This window comes from Aotus nancymaae, unplaced genomic scaffold, assembly GCF_030222135.1.
Source record: "Aotus nancymaae isolate 86718 unplaced genomic scaffold, 86718_ANA_hifiasm-v0.15.2.pri h1tg000040l, whole genome shotgun sequence".
Classification (NCBI taxonomy): Eukaryota; Metazoa; Chordata; class Mammalia; order Primates; family Aotidae; genus Aotus; species Aotus nancymaae.
This window is the reverse complement of record NW_026988454.1, coordinates 57,991,029-58,015,610: the sequence shown is the minus strand read 5'-3', so window position 1 is coordinate 58,015,610 and position 24,582 is coordinate 57,991,029. Positions and strand designations below refer to the sequence as shown.

Genomic DNA, 24,582 nt, shown 5'->3' with positions numbered 1-24,582 from the left:
AGTCTTGCCTCAAAGCTTTGTCAGTTCTCCTTCTCTCTGCCATGATACAGTCCACAGTAACCTTGTTCATCATGATATTCCATACAATATCACATTGGTCCACCATATTGATGACATTATGCTGACTGGAAATAATGAGCAAGAAGTGGCAAATACTTAGGTGCTTAATAAAACATAAAAACTAGAAGGTGAAAGAAAAAATCCCGTAATTAAGAAACTCAGCGAAGTTTCTAGGGGTTCAATGATTTGGAACAAGTTAAAATATCCCCCTCCAAAATGAAAGATAAGTTGCTGCACTTCACACTGTGCACCATGATTAAAGAGACATGATGCTTGGTAGGTCATTTCGAATTTTGAAGGCAACATATACTTTGAGTGTGCTTTTTCAACCCATCTAGAGTCACCCATAAGATTATCGTTTTTGAGTGGGGACCAGAGCAAGAGAAGGCTCTATACCAAGTTTGAGTTATAGCACAAGCTGCTCTACCACGTGGGTCTTATGATCCAGCAGATCCAATGATACTGAAAGTATCATGGCCTATAGGAATATTGTGTGGAGCCTCTGTCAAGCACCAGCAGTAGAATCACGGGGAAGAAAACCTATGTCTTTTGAAGATTACTACTCTCCTTTTAAGAAACAGTTTCTGTCTTACTGCTGTGCCTTAGTAGAGACTGAATACCTAACCACGGGATAGCAGGGGATCATGTGGCCTGAGCTTTCCATTATAATGTGGATGTTGTTAGCTAGCCTAGTCATGAACTTGGACATGCAAAGCAGCAATCTATCATCACACAGAAATAGACTTAGCTTGCCTTAGCAGGTCTGAAGGGAGAAGCATAGCTTGCTTGAACAGGTGGCTCAGACTCTTTCAACACTGTTTCATTGCCTTCTCTCCCTCAACTCATACCTACAGTCTCCTGGGGGTGGTTCTAACAACCAATTGGCCAAGAAAGAAAAAAAATCAAGTCTAGTTTACAGATTGGTCTGCATGATATGTTGGTGGCAACCCCTCAGGGCAGTGGTCAAAAAAAAAATATATCCTCCCAGTGAACAGAACTTCAAGTAGTTATCTTTGGTTGGCCACTATGTCTGAACTTAGAGAAGGCCAGAAGTACAGATCTACACTAATTCATGGGTAGTTGCTGATGGCTTGGCTAGATAGGGAGTTGGAAGATACAGGCCTATAAGGCTGGTGACAAGGAAGTCTGGGAATTATCTGTGGATGGACTTCTGGGAATGGGTACATACTGAAGATATTTATCTCAGGTTAATGCCCACTGATATGGTTTGGCTCTGTGTTCCCACCCAAATCTCATCTTGAAGCTCCCATAATTCCCACATATTGGAGGAGGGACCCAGTGGGAGATGACTGAACCATGGGGTTGGGTCTTTCCTGCACTGTTCTTGTGATAGTAAGTCTCGTGAGATCTGATGGTTTTAAAAATGGAAGTTTCTCTGCACAAGCTCTCTTTGCCTGCTGCCATCATGTAAGACGTGACTTGCTCTTTCTTGCCTTCCGCCATGATTGAGGCCTCCCCAGCCATGTGGAATGACTGTAAGTCCGTTAAACCTCTTTCTTTTGTAAAGTGCACAGTCTCAGGTATGTCTTTATCAGCAGTGTAAAAACAGACTGATACACCCAACAAAGGGCATCCATATCAGAGGAAGCTCTTATTAATCAAGTTGACAAAATAATGTGCTGAGGTTATTAGTTACATTAATTATAACCTCAGTGCACATTCCCCAGCTACTACACCACTTGCTCAGTGGGTCCATAAATAATGCAGCCACAGCTGCAGGGATAGAGGCTATGTGTGGGCTCAACATCATGGGCTTCCTCTTACCAAGGCTGACAGGTACTACTGCCAACTGTCCAATCTGTCAAGAGCCAAGATCAATATTGAGGCTGCAATATGGCACCAATTCCATGGCTAATAGCCATCTACCTGATGGCAGGTTGACTATATCAGACCTTTCCCATCATGTAGGGGGCAGAGATTCATCTTCACTGGAATAGACACATATTCTGGATATGGATTGCCTTCCCTGCCCGTAATTCTTCTGCCAGTACCACTAACCAATCCACATACTCACAAAATGCCTTGTCTACCATCATGGCATTTCCCATAGCATTGCTTCTAAGCATGGAATCAATTTCACAGCAAATGAAATGCTGCAATGAGCTCATGCCTATGAAATTAACATACCCTAATACCCATAAGAGGTTAATCTGATTGAAAGGTGGAATGGTTCACTGAATACTCAGTTGACAGTTGGGAGATACCACACTGAAGGGATGGAGTTCCATATGACAGTACATGCTTTGAGACAGAGTATACAGTTCTGGAAATCACAGGGTAGAAGTGGGAGTGGCTCCTTTCATGATTGTACTTCTCACTCTAGCAATCTCAAGCTTGCTGGTTTGGTGGTCTTAGCTCCCAGGGGATCCTTCAATCAGAGACATAACAATGGTTCCACTGATGTAGGATCTAAGATGAGATTGCCCTCTGGGTTTCTGATGCCACTGAATCAGTAAGCAACAAAAGGTGTAACTATACTGGAGGGAATGTTCAATCCTGATTACCAAAGTGAGAGTGTATTGCTAGTGCACAGTGGAGGCAAAAGGGACTATTTCTTGAACATAGGAAATTCTCTGGGTGCCTGAGTACTTCCATATCCAATAGTAAAGGCTTATGAAAAATTACAGCAACCAAAACAGGTACCACAGGAGGACTCAGATTCTTCAGTAATGAGTATTTGGGTCACTCCACCAGGTAAAGAACTCTGACCAGCTGAGGTTCTGGCCAAGGACAAAAGAAATCTCAATGGACCCACTGAGCAAGTGGTGTAGCTGGGGAATGTGCACTGAGGTTATAATTGCTGTAATTGATAACCTCAGTACATTATTTGGTTTATAGAAATGATGGCTACAGTAGCTTTCAATATTTTCCATTTTCCTTTTGTATGTATTTATTTGTCCTAACCATTTTCATTTTCTCCTTCCACGTTAACTTAATACACGTTCTTGGAGGTTTTTTTTTTTTTTTTTTTGAGACAGACTGGAGTGCAGTGGTGCAATCTCAGCTCACTGCAACCTCTGCCTACCAGGTTCAAGTGAATTCTCCTGCCTCAGCCTCCTGAGTAGCTGGGATAGACAGGGTTTCACGATGTTGGCCAGCTGGTCTCCAACTCCCGACCTTCAGTGATCCGCTCGAGACAGATTGGTCTGCATGTGAAGCTGTAGTGCTTTAGCTATCCACCTTTAGATGAAACCAACATATTATGCAGGCCAATCCATCCTGACCTCCGAAACTGCTGGGATTACACACATGAGCCACCATGCTGGCCACAATTAGGTCTTTTGGGTAACAGAGCATTTAGTGGAACAGTGACAGAACTTGAATAATTCATACAGCCAACAATGGATACAATGACTGCTGGTACTGGGATTCTCGTGTTGGGGAAAGGGAGCAAATGTGACTTGTAAGTTAGTATAGCTGTATCTTGTAAGGTGGAAATGTAGAGCTGTTCCATTGTTGCTTAGAAGTGTTAAAGTGTATAGAAGAGCAAATGTGGAAGCTGAATAGCCAAAGGGGTGGACTGTGACCATTACCAATTTCTTGCCTCAGCTCCCAATCCATCTGTCATTGCCTGCTCTGTGATAATGAAGCTGGGCCATCTGACGATTTCTCCTTATACACAAAGCTAGAGGAAAGGTTAAGAGGAAAAAAGTACTTGGAGCTCACACAAAGCTAGAAATCAAGCCTGGTCCTACTAAGCCACATTAGAACACCTCCTTAGAGGGGTCTGGTCTCAGTATCAGGGAAGTAGCATGTTGTTTTATAAGGGCACTGGAAGGATGCTGGAGGGATTTCTTTTCCTGGCTCTGGTTTGCTCCTCTAGGTAGACACCCTCAGTGCCTGGCTCTAGCAACTCACAGCTTTACAATGGAATGCCACTAGTGTGGTACCTCCTATGCATGGCTTATCCCCCACCACCTTGGATGACTTCCCAGAAGATTGCCATTGGTGTGACAAACATGGGTGGCTTCCCTGGTGCACTCAGATGGATTTACAGCTACTATGAGCTTCACCTGGAGGGCCAAGACTGCATGCTCTCTCATGAGGCTGAAATTCAGCTTGACGGAGAGTGGGTGGTGGCTGCTTCCTACATCTGCTGTCTATCTCTGGATTCTTTAAAGTTCTTTTTGCTGCTTCACAAATTTCTTAAAATTCTGCAGATAAAACAAGGCCTCATCACTGCAATCCACTGTTACAGCTAATATCTCTTCATATCAAACTTTTCCTGTTCATATTGTGTGGCTTCTGTCTCCTGATTGTACTCTGGTTGACACAGAAACATTATCAGAGACATGAACTTGAAGAAAATATTTTTTAAAATCTATTCACCATGGATTAGCAGCCAGTGTATTTTCAGATTAAAACAAAAACCCCTACAAAATGATAAGGAAAAAAAATAATAGACAATACACCAAGGAAATAATTTCACTCACTAGAATATTAAAATTGGAAAAACTGTTCAGCTATCAAGTGATCTGCTGCTGGTGGGAAGTGGAAAGCAATCTGTGAAAATCCTTAGTGTGGAAACACTATGAAGCAGCTTTCCATGCCTCTATTTCTACTCTGGAGGAAGTCACACATAAAGTGGCAGGTGCAAACATGCTCTGTAAAATTGTTGGTATGAACTAAAAACTGCAAACAGCTTGCCTTTCAATAGGTAAGTACCCGTGTAAATCATGGTATCCATACTACATATACCAACACAGAAATTAAGAATCTGGTATAGCCACATACACTAACTTTGAAAGATCTCCAAAAAGTGAGTGAACATTACAGGATGATGATAAAATAAAAATCTACATTACATATTACCAAAGGTACATACAATTAAGTGATTATAAATTCATTAATTGTAAATCAGTTACAGTGATGTATCACTTAACCACTCTGGTAAGTGGAGGAAGTCAAGAGGGGAAAAGGGCTGAGGATGCAATTTGTTTTCTAAGAAGTATATTTAAGAAAATCTATGTATTAACTGAACAATTTAAAAATAATACATTACATACCCTATCTTGAGCTTTTTCTTCCAGCTTGGATGAAATGAGATTGGATTCTGGAATGACGAAAAAACACTGGAAACACTGGACAAGGCCAGGCGCTGCAGCTCACACCTGTAATCCCAGCACTTTGGGAGGCCAAGGAGGGCAGATCACCTGAGGTCCGAAGTTCGAGATCATCCTGGCCAACATGGTGAAACCCCAGCTCTACTAAAAATACAAAAATTAGCTGGACATGGTGGCAGGCACCTGTAATCCCAGGCACGCAGGAGGCTGAAGCAGGAGAATCACTTGAACCTGGGAGGTGGACGCTACAGTGAGCCGAGATCATGCCACTGCACTCCAGCCTGGGCAACAGAGTGAGACTCCATCTCAAAAGTTTGTTTCTAATGTTTACCGGAGTCATTAAGCTTACCATCAAATTTCGTATTACTTAAATTAAACATGACTATATGTAAGGCTAATCCAAAACCCAAAATTCATTATTTCTAAAGCAAATTATTCAGTCCACCCTTACAGGTTTTAAGGCTTATAGAGGAGTAAATTCTTAGTCCAAGTCCAGTGATTTAAATTAGAACATAATTTGGCCCACAAAATAACAAGAACCACATTTTACAGTCACAGCATCAGCTTGATAGTAATTTATACCAAATAGTAGCTTGGTTTTTACTTGATATGCAGTATGAACTAAAATGGCAGAAAGTCACAAACTAGCTTTCAGATATGTAAAAACAAGATAGCATTCCTCTCATAAATTGGAAAACTACAGCATAATTTCTATCGATTTGTGGAAGATCAACTTGCAAATCACTCCCATAAGTGTACCAAGTCCTCCCTCCACCTATTATTACTTCCAAGGCTCTGCTATTGACATATGAGTATTTGCCTTAGTTACCATCTGCTAGTCTCGAGAAGCAATACAAATATTGAGTAGAAAACCCACCCCAAGTGGACTGTTAAGATAAATCCACTAAACATTACATTTTATAAGCCAAATGCAGTAACACACTCCACTCGATGGAAAAGAGATTAATTCAATAAACTTGTAGATTTATTTTAAATCAGTTTGGTACATGATACAGATTGGTTTTGCAGTTTTTAATGAACTGAAATAAAAATGTCTAAATACAGCAGTGTTTGCCTGTGCAACAAGTATCTGTAAGGTAAAATAAGGTATTTGATAGAACATCTGCAAGAACAAATCAGATGAAAAATCTGAAAAGGTTTCTATATACCTTCTGGATTTTTTTAAAAACCCAAAAATTATTAATGGCTCAAGATACTACATTGCTAAAGTTAGGGGAAAAAGTAAAAAGGCTGTGAGTTCTGTTGCAAGAGCTCATCTGTAGACTTGCAAAATCTAATTTTATATTATGCTAGTTGTTGGTGCTCAAAATTTCAGAAGCTTCCAATCATTACATTTCCACAAAATTTGCTACATATGTTGACATTAATGTGTGTCAGGGAATTCTTACCCAGGTGAACGACAATTATTACATCACTGTAGCTAATTTTTGCCACCTTGAGAGGAATGGAATTCTGCATATTTTCAAATTAATCCTACAGCACTCACTAAAAACTAACAGCCATGGCACCATAATAAATTTTGTGAGGTACCTAGAATATTACTAATGAAAACAAAAAATGTGAGGTAAACCTACCTTTCCCCAAGAAACTTTGAAGCCAGAGATTTAAAACAATTAAGGCACTTGAAAACATTAGGTATATGTACAAATGTGCAAGTAAAACAAACTTTAGCTGTACCAACGAGTAACAAAGAAACAGTAAATCTTCATCTTAACCTTTAATAGTTATCTAAATGCAGACTTTCAGTTTATGAAATGAACCAAAGAAATTTTTAGTTTCCTACTATAAAACATTGAAAATCAAGTGTGAAACTCAGCCACTATAGGCTAAAGAAACTAAATAAAAAACGTTAATGACCTAGAAAAGCAAAAGCCTATTTTAAACTACTTAAAGCCTATGAACTAGTCCAATGAGTCAAAGGCAAGGGAGAAGTGATCCTCTAAAACTGAAGACGACCCCTCTAAATGAGAAAACTATAGAAGTAAAAGTATGCATGCTTATTACACTATGGGAAACCAAGAAGAAAGGAAAGGAGAGAAAAAGAAAAAGCACAGTCTATTCATCCAGGACAATCAGTAAAAATCTACCGTAACTGGATCAACCAAAAAATCCTTAGGTGTTCTGAAATTACACTGGTCACTTCTGCTGTCTTAAAACTTAAAATGATCGTCTCATTTAAATAGGAAATGATACTAAAATATGATTGTCTCATTTAAATAGTAAAAGATTCTAAAATAATATATTTCCTTCTTGCCTCACCAAAGAAGTCACTTCTCAAGAAAGTTTGGTGGAAATCCTTTCAATGTACAATAGTGCTAGCATACTTTTTAAAGTACAAAGGGAAGTATAATTAAATCAATTTATCTCTATACTTTTTAACAGCCATAAGAAAAATGTTGGGAGATTCGATATACAAAGGCTTTCAATTTTGTATAAAAGCCTGTAGCTTAAGTTTCTCTGCTCTGAAATAAAGTAAATTTTCAATTAAATATTAACAGTATGATATCTAAAACAGGTTTACTACTGCTCACATCAAGGTACATCCTCTGACCAATCCTTATGTTCCTTAATGTGAAAGAACAAATCATAGGCATTAAGCTAGAGCTTACCTTTCACTGTCTTCTAAGGCACTGTTCTTTATTTTCTCAATGACATAAGGTGCTTTACACGTATGAACAACCTGTTACACACTAATGGTATCCTTTCCATTCATTTCTTTAAATCTGGAATGTAATTCCCTGTGTGGCATCTTATTTCTAATGTAGAAAAAAAATAACTGTTATCAAGCACAAAATTTTACTCTAAGGATACCATTTAGTACTACTAAATTTATAAATTTATTCCACTTTTGAAATGACAGCCAAAAATCCACCTAACTGATTCTCATTTGGCACATTCTTCTCAATTCTGTTCACGAAATCAAAATTACTAAATTTAAACTGCCAAGAGTCATGTTGTTGTCTGCACAAGACAACATTTTCCATCACTCACAGAAAGTTACATTTGGCATGTTAAGGAAAAAAAAAACCCACAGCAGCAGCTATTTAAAATAAAAGACGGCCACGAGGATTCATGCAGAATATTTTAAATATTCCTGTTGAACACAATGATTTGATTTTTTCTTCAAAGATGATGCTCCCAAACATCCTATATGCATCCATGGAAATTTAAAGATCCTGGAATAGCGTCTTCCATGTGGGACATCTTGAAAGATAGTATTTTGGTTTCAGTGAGTTACACTAATGAATCACCAGTCCATGAATCACCAGTCCTTATTAATTCAACGGGTCTGTTTACAGAGTGTGGTAATTTCGTTCTTTAGATTTGCAGAACTTATAAAGAAAGAAAATTACAGCCTGCACACCCAAGACCAGGACAATTCCTCCAATGAAACTGGCTGCATCAAAGGTAGACTTTCGCACAGGTTGTGAGGTTGGAGTCACAGTGGTATTTGTTGTACCTGTTAAGTAAGACAAAAGGAGCAACAATCCTCAGTAAGTTTCACGGTATTCTATTTTAATTTCAAGACCCACCTGAGTCTCTATTTGCCATGTGTTAAATTCTATAAAGTATTTCAGTTAGAATTTATCCCTAATTTAGGAAGACAACCATTATATATGCCATTTTTCATTCCATCCAAGGATACAAAGTGGTCAATGCTGCTCTACTACTACAAATATAAAAACAATGGGAGGAATTCTCCTGGTATATAAATTGTGCCCTGGGAATATACCAAACACTTCTAAATTATGCAATAATTTCTTCAGACTTTGTACTTCTAGTTAATTCCAAGTGTAAATATCAGTTATTAGTGCTGAAACTTCACATGACTTTGGAATTTACTAGTATAAGGTCAAAAATTTGGTTGCAAATTTTCATGTTATAAAAAAATCTTAAGGACATGGAATTCATAATTTCAACAAGCAAAGGAACTTGTGATTAAAGGCATACTCTGCTAACAAATTTAACATTATGAGAAAGTATTATCAAGTCATAAGGAAAAAATGAAAATCTAAATTTTTCAGGGAGTAAAATGTTTCAAGAGGAAGCAAAAAGCAATTGCCCATTTAAAATAACTGTTACTTTTTTCTTAAATAGATTATCAAAGAACACTGGTTCTAGTGGCTGTACAAGTTGGCTACTTTAAAATTAATTACAACTGTTTTGTATTCCTTCTTGTGAAGACAGAATAGCTTCACTGAAACCAAGAAAAAGGTAGCATGCCTAAGTACAAAGCTAAAGAAATCACAAAAAGCAGGGAGAAGATTCATTAGCATCAGTTTTTTAAAAACAAGGACAGACAAAAGGATTCCTAATGTGTGTACCTACAGTGTCCTGTGGCATAACCTAAATATGATTTAAATTAGATTATGTCAAATCATTTAATAACAAGCTAATTTTCACATTACTGAGCAATGTTAAGAAATGGTAAGAAAGTGAGGTACACATCTGGCAGTGATCCTCGAGTTTTAGACCTTTCTCAGTGAAAACAACAGAGGTATTACCTTCCCTGAAATCACTATGCTCTCATACAGCACACAACCAATCCTTAACAGTAATCAGAAGTTACAAATTATATTTTACACACAGTTGTACTGAAGTGTTTGGAAAAACATAATTCTGAAGTGTCACGTCAAATGTGATTACACATTTAAAAATGAGAAGAGGAATCTCAGCAAAGCTATCATTACTGTGTTAAAGCACTACCTTGATGCCCCTAAATGTAAGAGATGAATTTCAGTTTCATAACCATTAATAAAGTTGGAAAATGATGGTAGAAATTGTAAAGGGCAACATCATACACACATCCTACATCACTGTTAATCTAAAAAGCCTCAATTACCTGATGTAGTAACTGTCTTGGAAGTTGTAGAAGGGGAGGGCTGAACTGTGGGTTTAGCTGGAATGAAAACAAAATTTTTTTAAAAACCTTAAATTTCTAGCTTCCCAGTTATCTAACAGCTTTTAAAAATAAGGCTACCAACTTCAACATGCTTTCAATTTTTTGAGAGACCAAAAGCCAAATTTCAGTTAATGGTTCACTAACATAGCTACACACTCATGAATACTAGGATTTAAGTGTATTTTAAAACAGTAAGCAATCATAAAATTGTTAATATCTATATATCCCTTATATAAAATCTATGTACACATTTGGATAAAATGTGCAAAAACTTTTATCTCGCCCACAGTCAAGGACAAGAATATTTAGGTGAGGAAACTACAGATTCCCTGTAATCTTTCTTCTAAGACAAAAACTATTAAAGTCCTAAGTTCTCTCTTATGAGGGTATGGAGATTCGCCTGTCTTCTTCACTTCGAGGGCTGGTAAACTTTTCTTAAAGGGGTTAAAAGTAAGTATTTTACTCTTTGCACACTGTGTAATGCAAAAGCAGCCAAAAACGACATGAAAATGAATGGGCATGGTATGTTCCAATAAAGCTGTATAGGAATAGGGGCCCTGGGTCCAGTTTCCCAACATAAGATTCTATGAGACCAAGGGTAAGCTCTAGTCTACCACATTGCATGAGGCCTAGAGACTATTTGAGTTGCCATTACTTTTAATGGCAAGAACCGCAATTACTTTTGCACCAACCTAATAGTTGATGATACCTCTAAAGAAATGCACATTCTGAGGAGGATTAGTTTGAATGTAAAATCATTTTAGGGACTAACTCACTCTTAAGAAGGGAACATTGAACAATGTGTATTACAAGTTGTCATCTGTAAGAGTTCTCATAGATGTGGATATAGTTTATACAAATCAACATTTTTCCTAGCATCCAAAGAGCTACTAAATATTAGCACGTATTTTTTTTTTTCTTTTTTTTTGAGACAGTCTCTTGCTCTGTCATCCAGGCTGGAGTGTAAAGGTGTGACGTTGGCTCACTGCAACCTCTGCTTTCTGGTTCAAGTGATTCTTCTGCCTCAGCCTCCCAAGTAGCTGTCATTCCAGGCACCCGCCACCGCACCCAGCTAATTTTTCTATTTTTAATAGAGACAGGGTTTCACTATGTTGCCTATGCTGGTCTCAAACTCCTGATCTCAAGTTGAGGGAATGTATTCTCTCACCAGGTCCACAAGGGGGCGTAGTTTCAAGGGCAAGAACTTCCCAGCGCCATGCCCCCCTCCCATCTCTCTCCATCCCGGAGATTTTAAGTCTTTAAGTTTACCGGGGCGGCGTGGGAAGAATCAAAAAGTCAATCACTCCAGTGGAAGTTCTAAGGAATTCCTTTCACTGGCCAGAGGTCTTGGAGAAGGTGGGGGTTCCTCTCAGGTTAAAAGCTCCTTTCTTCCGCACCCCTTCGTACTCCATGTTAGGGTCCCCTTCCATGAACACTCCCTTCGTGGAAGTGGACTTTCTCCCTCCTGGATTTCCCCTCTGGAGTCCCCTTCTGCACTCTCTCGTCGAAGCCTGTCTTCCCCTCCTAAACTCCCTCTCTCTCAATTCCCTTCCACTCAGTGTGAAACCTGTCTTTCTTCTCCTGGATTCCATCTTTCTGGATTCTCTCACTCAGTGTGAGGGGAGTTTGCCTTCTCTGGTTTTCTCCCTCTGGGAACCCTTCTCACTCAGTGTGAGAGCGGCTTTTCTTTCTCTCAGTGTGAGCTAGCTGTTTCTCTCTCCTCCTCCTTTCTGTCTCTCTACCTAAATAAATCACTTTCCACAAACACTTTTGAGTCTGGCATTTACTGTGCTCTGTGCCGTGGTCTCCTCTCCCATTCTTGGGGAGTGATAGACCAAGAACCTGGAGAAATGTCCTCTCAGGGGAACTGAGGGCACCCCTGAGCCCCAACATTACAAAGTGATCCACCTGCTTTGGCCACCCAAAGTGCTGGGATTCCAGGCATGAGCCACTGTGCCCAGCCAGTATATCATCTATTAAGTTTCTATTAGTACTATCAATACTAATAGAAGTCTGACCAGAGCTTTCAGAAAGAAAAGTATGTGGATATAGTTTATACAAATTAACATTTTTTTCTAGCATCCAAAAAGCTACCAAATAAATTCAAAGTTTGCTGGAGCGTTTGAGAAAGGTTTCATTAAGAGGTTGTCCTAAGGATAGGGTTCAAACTTTTGGAAAGTGCACTATCGGAGTCACTAGCTAAGAAAGCTTATTTTGTCTCAGGAAATCATTAGTTAAGTCGGGCTTCAGAGTGCAAGGGCTTCAATATAAGGATGTGCTTATGATGGTGAGCAGCTAGGGATGATTTGGGGAAAGATGAGGAAGAGTAATCATATGAGATTTATATTTTTATGAAAAGGTAAGGTGCTATGCAAACATTCATTTTTGTATTGTTTCAGAAAAAAGGATTTGAGGGCTAAAGAGAATTTGTAAACAAATGTTACTTCTGTTTAAGGTACATAACTGAACAGACTTCAAAGTGATATGCTTAACCCACAAAAGAAAAGACAGGGAAAGGGTGCCAAATAACTACTGATGAAGCACAGAAATGAAGTAATCTTTTCACTGTATTAGATGGTCTTTCAAACAATCAAACACAAACCTCAATAGGAATCAGCATCGTCCCAAATTCTAACATAAAAGAGGAAGTTCTGTGCCTTAAAACACACAGAGTAATTATAAACTGAAAGAGCAGGGCTTGACAGTTTTCAGATATTGCTAAAAGTAAATCTTTAACGAGAAGGACCCTCATAACAGGCAGACTACCCACATCTCAAGGCTGACAGAATCCTAGGAAACTAAGGTATTCTAATTTCTACATGACTATCAGTCAATAGAGCTTAAGACGTATTTTATTAGTACTGATACTCTTAGAGGCTAATAGGTGATATACAAATAATATTGATGGATATGTTCAGACCCATTTGCTTTCTTTCCCCTCTTACTTCAAACATTGTTGTACATACATACATCCATCCTGCTCTTCAACAGTTCTTTCATCTCTCCATACTGGGAAAATCTTGCAGGAAAATATTTGACCTTATCTCTGATAAGACTGGTGCTTACATGAATTCCTACATTAGAGGCTATGATTATGTTAAGGCTCATTAGTCCCATCAAGGTTTTTATTGCTTGTGTAAGTGTATCTTCTGTGTAACCACAAAAAATACAGTTTACAAATTAAACACATCAAATTCTGTTCAATCTCAAAACATTACTACTGTTTGACAACATTAGGAAAAAAAATTCTGCAAATCTGCAATTTGATCTCACTACTCAGCCTCAGAACAAGGTAAAAACTAGTTTTTATAAGTAGGCAAAACATTTATTTTCAATTTTGAAAAAAGTATTACATTGACAATATTTTCAACATAAAAGCACCACTTAGGGAATACACCTCTGTTGCCCTACTGTTTCTTTCACTGAAGAAAAAAAATCAGCACCATAGGAAAGGTAAAAATATATATATATATATATATGTGTAAGTTATGAAAGCTGCTACTGGTGGTAAGAAAATCTAGAAAATGCTATAAAAATACTGAAGTAGTCCCAGCAGAGTAACAGGTTACTTCCTGCTAGACAATTTTTCTAGGCATGTATATAACAAAAGTTAAAATTGTACTAGAATTGCTTAATACAGTTGATCTTCCACTTCATCTATTACGAACATTTTCCACTGTATCTGACATATTTTGGTTATTCTATTATTTGTACTAAAGGAGGGCCATTATAATTAACCCCATTATACACCTCTCTATATAAATTAGATTCTCTTTGCACTGTGTAACTGTCCCTTCACTTCTCACTTGCTCTCTTCAGAAGGCACACATGCCATGGAAAGAAACAGCCTAAAGGTTTGTTCTTCAACTAATGTCAGTCACTTGATGCATATTCTGCAGATAAGCCCTTGCTGCCTTCCACTTTACAGAACCAGAGAGCGCTAGCATAAAAGACTCAAGGCAGTTCACAGAAAGACCCAGGGTGGAGAAAGCTGCAGAGGACTACATCAATTGTGAACTCACAACAGTTCTGAAGAAATTGTTCCCCCACTCCCAGCACCTCATTTTCTTTTCATAACCAACCTTCTGAAAATTGTTTTTCTCTAAACACCTCTGGCTTCAGCAACCTTTAATATCCTAGTCAATGTCTTCTAATGGGCGCTAAACATTTACAACCACACCACCATATAATCACCAGCCTGAAAATAAGTTTTATATCATTTGCAGACTTCCATGGCATGACTATTTCCATGGTAACCAATTTCAAGTTACCAACATGAAATCACTGAACACAGATTGGGAAGAGCTATGCACAATTGGCTAGCAAAAACTGATCCAAGCCAGCTCCAACACATCACTGCCGAAGTGTTTCAAAATGAGTTCTTGTCCTTGTTACAGCACTTGACTACTTTTTCCATTGAAAAACTACACCTACAATCACATACTGTTAGTTTCTTGCAAATATTTCTCTGGGCTTTTTTACTTCTCTACCCGACCCTATTTTATTTCCTCCCCCATCCTCTTCCTAGCCCTTAGACATTACTGTTTCCTAGAGTGGTCCTCAAGCCCTATCCCTCCTTTCCATATGCTCCTCCAGTGCCTCTACTACTGCCTATGCTGATTTGTATTTTTGGCCAAGAGCTCTTGCCTGACTTGCAGTTTCCTAAACACTAAACAGATTCCACTTAATGGACTCCAGACATCTTAAATTCAAATTCCAAATGACAGCCCCAAACTTCAATAGACTGCTCTTCCTCTTATTTTGGTGAAAATTCCTCACCTCTCCCTATCACTCTCTCTTCTCCCCTGTCATGAAGTCCTATGCCTTCCCCTTTTTTTTTTTTTCTTTGAGATGGAGTCTCGCTCTGTCAGGCTGGAGTGCAGTGGTGCGATCTCAGCTCACTGCGACCTCCGCCTTCCAGGTTCAAGCGATTCTCCTGCCTCAGCCTCCCGTGTAGCTGGGACTACAGGTACACGCCACCACACCCAGCTCATTTTTTTATTTTTAGTAGAGATAGGGTTTCACCATGTTGGCCAGGATGGTCTTGATCTCTTGACCTCATGATCCATCCACCTCAGCCTCCCAAAGTGCTGGGATTACAATTGTGGGCCACCACACCCGGCCATACCCCTTCAACTTTCTAAGCCTATGGGATAGGACACTCTTTGACCTCACTGTTCTCTTTCCCATCTCCTATATGTGCTGGCCCCCTGCTCCACCTCAGAGGCTCTTTCCAAGTTTTACCAGCGTGGTTTCACCACCAAGCTATCACCACATCTGTGTGCCACCCAATATACATACCTTTCTACAAATTCCCCAACACACTGTGCTCACTGACATCTTTCATTGTTCCTACAGAAGACAAAATGCTGGCTAATTTCTGTTTCCATATCCCTACCAACTACCCTAGTACTTGTTCTGGAATAGATGCATTTAATATTAGTAAATGTTAAATATTTCATATTTACTCTTCCTTTCAAGTTAGTAAATTTTAAGGAGTTCTTATCCATGCTGTTGAGGGCATGGTAAAAACTTTCCAGGTTGACAGGAATGAGAACAATAAACCTTTCTGAAAAGCCTTAAAATAATCATACCCTCTGACCTAGAAATTCTGTTTGACTCAATCCTATCAGAGACAAATACAAATGTAATTCTATATAAGATGTTCACTGCATAGAGAATGAAAGACGGCCTAACTCTCCAATCAAGAGCAGGATGGATGAAGTGTGTACCGTCATGCTTACGTTAACAGAAAATACAGGCTGTCCACGGTGGCTCGTGGCTGTAATTCCAGCTCTTTGGGAGGCTGAGGTGGGCAGATCACTTGAGGTCAGGAGTTCGAGAACAGCCTGGCCAACGTGGTGAAACCCCGTCTCTACTAAAAATACAGAAATTAGTCAGACATGATGGCAGATGCCTGTAATCCCAGCTACTTGGGAGGCTGAAGCAGGAGAATTGCTTGAACTTGGGAGGTGCAGGTTGCAGTGAGCCAAAGTCGCACCACTATGCTCCAGTCTGGGTGACAGAGCAAGACTTTGCTCAAAAAAAAGACAAAAGGTCCATGAGTGTTATCCAATTTCATAAAAAGTTCATTTATTTAGATATACATATAGAAAAGACTAGAAGAAATTAATAACTGAAAACATTTTGGGGTGCTCTGGATGATAATTAAATTTGCTTTAGGCTTCTGTATTTCCCAAGATTTCCACAAAATCTAAAGAAAGTATTTTACAGACTCAATGTACATAGCCTAGGCAAATCTGCTCACATTCCCTAAATATGAAACACTAGAGTTATGTGTCACTGTCACAAAAGGTAGAGATTAATGTTAATTGCTATGGTCCAAGACTTTTAAGTTTTTATTCATCTTTAAAATTATACTAACAACTTTTACATAATAATTTAAAATTAATCCATGAAAAGAGCTTAAAATACTGAAGGAAGAGCAGAAAATAGTCATCTTGAATTACCTGTAGAATTGGTTGGAAAAGGAGCGGCTGTGGGCACTAAAGAAAAAAGAAAAACATATACATCAAAGCTATCCAAAATATCACAATCTATAATGCTATTTCCTGACCTGCAATCATTTGAGAACCACTTTTCACAATTTTTACAACACTTAAGTACTACCTTTGGAAGAGACTGACAGTTGCCCCAAATACCAGTCTCTGCTTTAGAACTAGAATCACCAATGTTTAACACCTCCCTTCCTCCAGAAAAGACATTTCCTGGTCTCTAGTGCATCTAGGTCATCATGAGTAACCTCTAGGAAGCATCCTTAAAGTAGATACAAGCCTCTTCCATTCCCTTCTTTATCCTGCCGGCAGGAAAAAAATCAATGTGATGGCTGGAACAAAAGCACCCACCTTGGACAGTAGGGTCAAAGCCATTTTTGAGATTTGAAAGAGTGAAAACCTAAAGAAGCCTAAGTCTCTAATGGTTGCAGAGCTGTACTCTAGTCTAGACTTCCTTTACGTAAGAGAAAAGTAAATCAGTCCACTGCTTAAGCCATTGTAATATGAGGGTTTATGTCCTTCTTAGCTGAAACTAATTCTGATACATCATCAAATAATCAGTATTACCTATTCAGTTTACCTTTAAATCAGTGTTTTAAAAAAACATTCTAATAAACAAAATCTTCATTAATCTTGTCACTAAGCAATATCACAAAACCTCAGGTCTGAGAGTTATTAGTTTATCTAACACATATTAACATAAATAACTATTGAAAATGTTTGGGCCAGATCTGGTGGCTCGAGCCTGTAATTCCAGCACTCTGGGAAGCCAAGGTGGGAGGAATGCTTGAGCCCAGGAGTTCAAGACCAGCCTGGGCAACACAGAAAGACACCATCTCTACAAAAAATGCACGTGTAATCCCAGTTACTCGGGAGGCTGAGGCAGGAAGATTGCTTAAGCCCAGGAATACGAGGTGGCAATGAGTTATGATTGCACCACTGCACTCCAGCCTGCACAACAAAGAGACTCCATCTCAAAAAAAGTTTGTTCTTGTACCACCTAAACATATTATGCACCCTATGTAAAGTAAAACTGATCCAATACTAATGAAATCTTCAGTTACAAAGTTCACATTGGGATGGGGCAAACCCTTCCAAAATTAAAAAGTCAAAGGTAGTCTTTCAAGGTTAGACAAACTCCACAAAAATCTTTTTTCTATTCATTATCTATGCACCAAATTAAAAGTGTGACTTTCCCGCTGATTTACAATCTCATTAGAAAAATCAAGTTCCGAGTAGAATTTTAACGTTTTGCTGGACAAACAGTAAAGCTTAAAGAGCAATCAAGCTACTCAGATTAAAATACACAAAATGGACGGATACAGGAAAGTTCATTTAACCACAGCACAAATATGATGCAGATTTAATGTGACAATCACCAGTATCATAACCCAAAAAGTGCCAGAATGAGGTTGTCCAGACCTGCAAGATGCAAATAAACATATTCTAAATTGTGACGAATTCCTAGAAAAGCTTAAAAAAAAAAAAAAGCTGGGCGCAGTGGCTCACGCCTGTAATCCCAGCACTTTGGGAGGCCGAGGAGGGTAGATCACAAGGTCAAGAGATCAAGACCATCCTGGCCAACATGGTGAAACCCTGTCTCTACTAAAAATACAAAAAAAAAAAAAAATTAGCCAGGCGTTTGGCACCCGCCTGTAGTCCCAGCTACTCAGGAGGCTGAGGCGGAAGAATCCCTTGAACCTGGGAGGCAGAGGTTGCCGTGAGCCGAAACTGCGCTCCAGCCTGGTGACTGCGGGGAGACAAAGCATCTACACTTACAGCATCCACACTGTAGCTAAATCACTAAACCAAGCTTCAAATATCACCCTTTAATCAATCAATATGAATATACTATTCATATTCAAATTCTAACAAGATAAGAATTATGGCAATGCCTCAAACAAAGCATTGAAAAAAGGCTTTCTGAGGCAATGATCTTCCTCACCTCTGTGGTCAGCTTCCCAGCAGCCAATATGAATACTTACCAGAACAGAAGTTTGTCACATTCACCACCTGACAATCGCCAACTGTTGAATTATGTGAACAAAAGCTCTCATCTGCTAGGGGAGAAAAAAGAGATTAGTAGCACCAATCACACATTTGATTTACCTTTGACTTTGCTACTAAACTCTAGGAAATCAAACCTAAACGCTTTAAAAGCGGGGAGAAAAAAACAACAACACACACCACTTTAGAAGTGTTCTGACCCAAAGTTAAACCTACAGACCAAATCCTGTCATTTAGAAGTCCACAGACCAAATCCTGTCATTCTCCTTTTCCCACTGACTTAAATATTACACAGGATCCCTCCAATGTTTATCCATTAGAAATCCACATTAATATACTGAACAAATAAATCTCAGAATTGTGGAAAGACTACTGTACAATCAAGAAAGGCAGCCAGCATCTAAAAAGGGCAGGTGGCTCACACCTGTAATCCCAGCACTTTGAGGCCAAAGAGGGTGGATCACCCGAGGTCGGGAGTTCGAGACCAGCCTGACCAATATGGTGAGACCCTGCCTCTACTAAAAATACAAAAATTAGCCAGGCGTGGTGGCCTGTGCCTGTAGTTCCAGCTATGCTGGACGCTGAGACAGGAGAATAGCTTGAACCCAGGAGGCGAAGGTTGCAGTGAGCAAAGATGGAACCACGACACTCCAGCCTGAGTGACAGAGTGAGACTCTTGTCTAAAAAAAAAAAAGAGGGCAGAGACAGTAAGGCAAAGTGGCCAGGGTCTTTATTAAGATGCTTAGTAAACAGGAGAGGCACTTTCTATACTAACTGTAGAAACTCTATTCCAGATCCCACTGCCTTAGTCTTTTATGCTTTCTAAAATAACTTTACTGGATAGGTAGACTTGGAGTAAGAGTAAGGGGACAGGCTTCCCCCCAAAATCTTACAGTAGAGCACTCCATCTCCAAAATTTACCAACTCTCACATACTCCCATATAAAAGGGAAGAGCCGGGCGCGGTGGCTCAAGCCTGTAATCCCAGCACTTTGGGAGGCCGAGGCGGGTGGATCACGAGGTCAAGAGATCGAGACCATCCTGGTCAACATGGTGAAACCCCGTCTCTACTAATACAAAAAATTAGCTGGGCACGGTGGCACGTGCCTGTAATCCCAGCTACTCAGGAGGCTGAGGCAGGAGAATTGCCTGAACCCAGGAGGCGGAGGTTGCGGTGAGCCGAGATCGCGCCATTGCACTCCAGCCTGGGTATCAAGAGCGAAACTCCATCTCAAAAAAAAAAAAAAAAAAAAAAGGGAAGAGTATACCCTTAAATCCCATTTTGTGACCTAAAAAAAATTAAACACTTATCTAACAAAAAAGTTAATTTAGCCCTATTTAGTCAATACCTTAAAGAGCCTTCTGAAATTTATGTAGTGATATAATTCCTAGAACTATTAAAATTTTTACCAAAGAATAAAAATCTTAACATGTAGCTTTGGTTTACTTAAAAAAAAAAATCCAAAAACAAAAACCACCAAAACGGCTAGATTGTTTTACTGATAAGAAAATAAACCACTTTAAATTAAAAAAACAGAATTAAAATAATATATGCAGTAATCTCATGGTTCTAATAAGAACCTTATTGAATTTCAATGTACCCCCTCTAGCTCTCTACCTCTTGTATTAACAAAAGCACAGGTCTCACCAAAACGGTGATCTTCCAAACAGGAAGAGTCAGCTCTCCCCTAACCTCATTCTGCCCTATACTTAAGCATCCAACAGTTTCTTTTTTTTTTTTTTTTTTGAGACTGAGTTTCGCTCGTTACCCAGGCTGGAGTGCAATGGCGCGATCTCAGCTCACCGCAACCTCCGCCTCCTGGGTTCAGGCAATTCTCCTGCCTCAGCCTCCTGAGTAGCTGTGATTACAGGCACGCGCCACCATGCCCAGCTAATTTTTTGTATTAGTAGAGATGGGGTTTCACCATGTTGACCAGGATGGTCTCGATCTCTTGACCTTGTGATCCACCCGCCTCGGCCTCCCAAAGTGCTGGGATTACAGGCTTGAGCCACCGCGCCCGGCCGCATCCAACAGTTTCATAAGGTCTCTCTCTGTTTCCTGCTGCAGGACATCTATAGATAAATGTCTTAGCTTTCAATACAACCTTCATTCACAGCTAATTCTAGTGTATTAAAGCACTCTTAACCCTTAAAACAGTCTTTAAAAACAAAACAAAACAAAAGCCAGGCAAGGAAGCACACAGCTGTAGTCCTGGCTACTAGGGAGGCCAAGGTAGGAGGACTGCTTGAGCCTAGGATTTCAAGACCAACCTGGGCAACACAAGAAACCCCATCTCATAAAAAACAAACTACTGAGCCTTAATTATCAAGTCCTAAAGAATCAAAAGGGAGGATAGGAGACAAAAAGAGATTTTCAGGGAGAGTACTAGGCAATTGGCACTTTAAAGAAGTACTGGATTTGCAAAACAAATAGTGCACCATATCCTAAATGTCCTACAAAACTTTCAAATGTTCAAGAGCTATTGTATTTTAAAATGTTGTAACAAAACAGTTTTGCAACCCCAAAGTTTCTTACCTTGTTTACATTCTATCCAAAAGCAGGTAGTATTAACAGTGCTAGCATTAAGACAGGAAATGCAGCTGTTTCGACCTTCACACGTTTCTGGGGGGGTTGGGGGAGAGATGCATGAAATCAATGATTTAATTGGTATCTCATTTGAATCTGTATTACTTATCTTTTTGAACAGTAAGCATTACATACAATACCAAAATTACTAGTTCAGAGAAACGATAAAACTTTATAAACCGATTTACTACGAAATTTCAATTGTTACAAAGCTGTAAGTAAACTTATTAGAAAAACAAACAAGCTAGTGGTCACTCGTAGTATAGTACCTCATGATCTCTATCTAATCAATCCTTTTTCACAGGACTACTATTTTAAAGATACCCATAGTCACTAAGGATTTCTTGAGGCATTTCAAAACATCCTGAAACATAAAAATATTGAGAAAAAGGCTTTGCTATAAGACCAACACTACACATAGGAAAATCAGTACCCCCAAACATCAGATAAAACCCTGAGATTTTTAGTAGTAGTAGTAGTTTAACAGGTTGAACCCAAGCCATGATGATGCCAACTCTGTTGCAAAAAAAAAAAAAGATAATTTCCCAGGGATTCTCGATTCATAAATGATCCACTCTTGACAGGATCCTCCACAACTGAAGACAACAGCTGAAAGGCCACATTCAGGTGCATATAATTCAAGTTAACAAGTAGTCTGTCAATAGTTCATCCTAGGCCTAACAATCCAGAAGCAAGTACTCGTCATCATAATTCAATGTCTAGAGAACGGACTATAAAATTGGGCTCTATTTTTCATTGAGAAAAAGCAGCAAAAGAAAAGAAAAAAAAAAAGAATCGGGTTCTATTCATTTTCCTACAAACTAGATGCCTCCAAACATTCTCATTTGCTTTTCCCCTGCGTAAAAAAATAGTTCTGCAGAGGAGCTGCTTTCAGTACTCCATCATTAGTACTTATTAAAGACTGGGACATGTATGGTGGGGTGGGGGAAGGTTCATAAAGTAGAAATAAATTTTCTTAAGTTTGTATAGATAAAACATGCTGTTTAAAAAAGTTTGTGCTTGATGATGGGTGTAGCAGAGTGAAATGTTTCAAGTGTTCTTTACAATGAACTTGCTACCTTTCAGACCACATCACATCCACTTATGATTTCCAGAAAATATATACCTCCTTCGTATGCATTTCAATTACACAAAGGCAATTAATCTGATATTTCCAACCTTCTCTTACACACACACTACAATTCTAAAAAGAAACTGCCAAATTAAGCCGGAGACAAAAATATTCTGCTTTATCATCTTAAAAATAGTGCGGTTAGAATTCCCAGTATTACATTGCAATTTACCTTCCTTGTTCTGAAATTTTACCATTACATCTTCCTGAAACTAACAAAAAACAAAACATTAAGTTTACTATATGCTTTACTATATTAAACTTTTATAAAATACTAAAACTAGAGAAAAATTTGCAGAATATGAATGCCACGATAAAAATCATTACTTTGGCAATTCTTCAGTCAAGAAGCCAATGTTAACTAGGTAACATTACTCCTTACCTAATGTTAACTAGAATAACCAATCACACTAGACTGCAGGTTTTAAACACCTAGTATTTCTCCTGCTTATTTTATTACCTCAAACTTACCTACCTTCCCTTTTTTGTGTTGTCACGGTATGTGCCAATTTCTGCTTTAAAATGTATGTATGCCTTAACCAGCCCCACTCGACTGCACAGTTTAACGAAAGACATGCTACTGATCGGGTTTTAGAAAACCCACAGACCTGGGCGCAAATTACCTACTAAACATACGTGCCTGAGTACAGGACATAGTGAAGAAAATTTAAAATAATTTTAAAAAGAATAAACATACACTGTCAGGAGAGTTTACTCATCTCCGTCTCTGCATCTACCTCCTAGGTTTCACTACTTTCCAGTTTAGCCTTAGGATACGTACGCAAAGCACCAGGTACATACATGGGTACTTTCCTTTTTACATACCGTGGAGTGTGAAGTTTTCACTAACTACGTCCTCAAACCTCAGCTATATTCAATTCCTATCTGCCAAAACAATGTAATTAAATCTCAAGGGACTGACTTTCTCAAACTCAAGTCTGAGACACGAACGAGCATTACCGTCTTTTAAGTTTCTCTTTCCCGGACTTCCGGAGAAGGCTGCCTCCGGAGACGGGCGCCGGGCGGGTGAACGACCAGCCGCAGAGAGAGGCAGCTCGGTCCCAATGCCAACCCCGGAGGCGCGGCGCCCGGCCCCATCCTCAACCCCACTGCTGCCCCCGTGGAAAAAGCCATGTCCCACTTCAGACTCCCAAGTGAGGCTAGGAATTACGATGCACTTTTAAAAGGCACAACGATGTGCAACACTTCGAGGTCGGCACGAGCACAGCGGCCACGGGGAACTGCGCGTCCCCTTCCCCCCGGCGCCTTGCCCATCCGGCCCGGCCGCGAGTGGACTCCAGGCGGGCCGCCATGTTGCCGGAGTCGCCGAAACACCCCAAGCGCTGTCGGCCCGCCCAGCCCTGGTCCGCGCACCGCGGAGAGGCAGTGCGGCTCGGCAGGGCAGGGGAGCGCGGGAAGCCTGTAGGGCCCGCGCCCACCTGGTGCCGAAGTGGTGACCAGCGGGAGGGACGTCACCGGCGCCGAGGTTACGTTGGAGATGGGCACTGAAGTCGTCGCATTCGAGAGCTCAATGTTCTCTTCCGCAAACAGCACACAGAGCACGGCCAGGCAGGTGGCGGCCCAAAGCAGCGAGCCGGAGAACCGCGACATCGTGTCCTCAGCGCTGGCGTCTGGGCGAAAGGTGCGGAGCACAACGCTCGGGCAATCCCTCAGTACCCCGCGGCACCGCCTCCGAGACTTCGCTCCCCCGCGGGAGCGCGCTGGGGTCACGTGAGGGGCCCTAGTTCTCGGCGGGCGGGGACGACGCAGAGGGAGGAGGGGCTCGGGCAATACCAACGGGAATTCTGCGGGGGGAAGCAGGGGAGTCAGCCGAAGGAAACTGGCTCTTAAAGCGACTGTGCCACAGTAAGGAAACTGGGGGCCTCTGCACATCGTTCTTCTTGCCCTCAGATTACCACACACGACGCAGCTGGGCTTGTCTCATGCCTGCGATAGAGACGGCCCCCACCCTGGCCTGCATGGAACAACCAACATTACGTGGCCTAGGGCGGCCACCTGAGCACCCCGCCAGGCCATAGTTCCGCTGCCCCACGTGACTCCCGGGCCCCGCCTTCCGGACGCAACTCTGTTGGGGCGGAAGTTGGTTTTGTGCGGCTCATGTTGAACCCAGGCAAAAACTAAGTTTGTGCTGTGGTGGCGGATCCCCAGAGTGCTTCCTTATATCCGGGCGGGACCCGTTCCTTTTTTCTTGAAGATTGGTTTTGCTGGAAGTAATCCTGTAATGGAACTCCCTGGGGGAATGGAGGCACCACG

General features: G+C 40.3%; 1 protein-coding gene across 2 annotated transcripts; it reads right to left on the bottom strand.

Annotated features, from left to right (window-relative positions):
* Positions 1-6,107: 6,107 nt before the first annotated feature.
* CD164 (CD164 molecule) lies at positions 6,108-24,012 on the bottom strand. 2 transcript variants are annotated; one of them, XM_012438377.2, is made up of 6 exons: positions 23,748-24,012; positions 21,126-21,212; positions 18,569-18,643; positions 16,539-16,574; positions 10,009-10,065; positions 6,108-8,625 (listed from the first exon to the last, which is right to left on the bottom strand). In XM_012438377.2, the coding sequence occupies exons 1-6, from the start codon at positions 23,917-23,919 to the stop codon at positions 8,459-8,461; spliced, it is 594 nt and encodes a 197-aa protein (XP_012293800.1). In that variant the 5' UTR covers positions 23,920-24,012; the 3' UTR covers positions 6,108-8,458. The 2 variants fall into 2 exon arrangements, with proteins under 2 accessions (XP_012293800.1, XP_012293801.1); XM_012438378.2 differs by having other exon boundaries at positions 18,569-18,640.
* Positions 24,013-24,582: the final 570 nt, after the last annotated feature.

What these genes read in the sequence shown, in the direction of transcription:
- CD164 (XM_012438377.2), bottom strand. Translation starts at nt 23,919, where the DNA reads ATGTCGCGGTTCTCCGGCTCGCTGCTTTGGGCCGCCACCTGCCTGGCC. An exon ending in TTGGATAGAATGTAAACAAG is followed by an intron (nt 18,644 to 21,125) that starts GTAAGAAACTTT and finishes TTTCTCCCCTAG; the next exon opens with CAGATGAGAGCTTTTGTTCA. An exon ending in TGTGACAAACTTCTGTTCTG is followed by an intron (nt 16,575 to 18,568) that starts GTAAGTATTCAT and finishes TTTTTTCTTTAG; the next exon opens with TGCCCACAGCCGCTCCTTTT.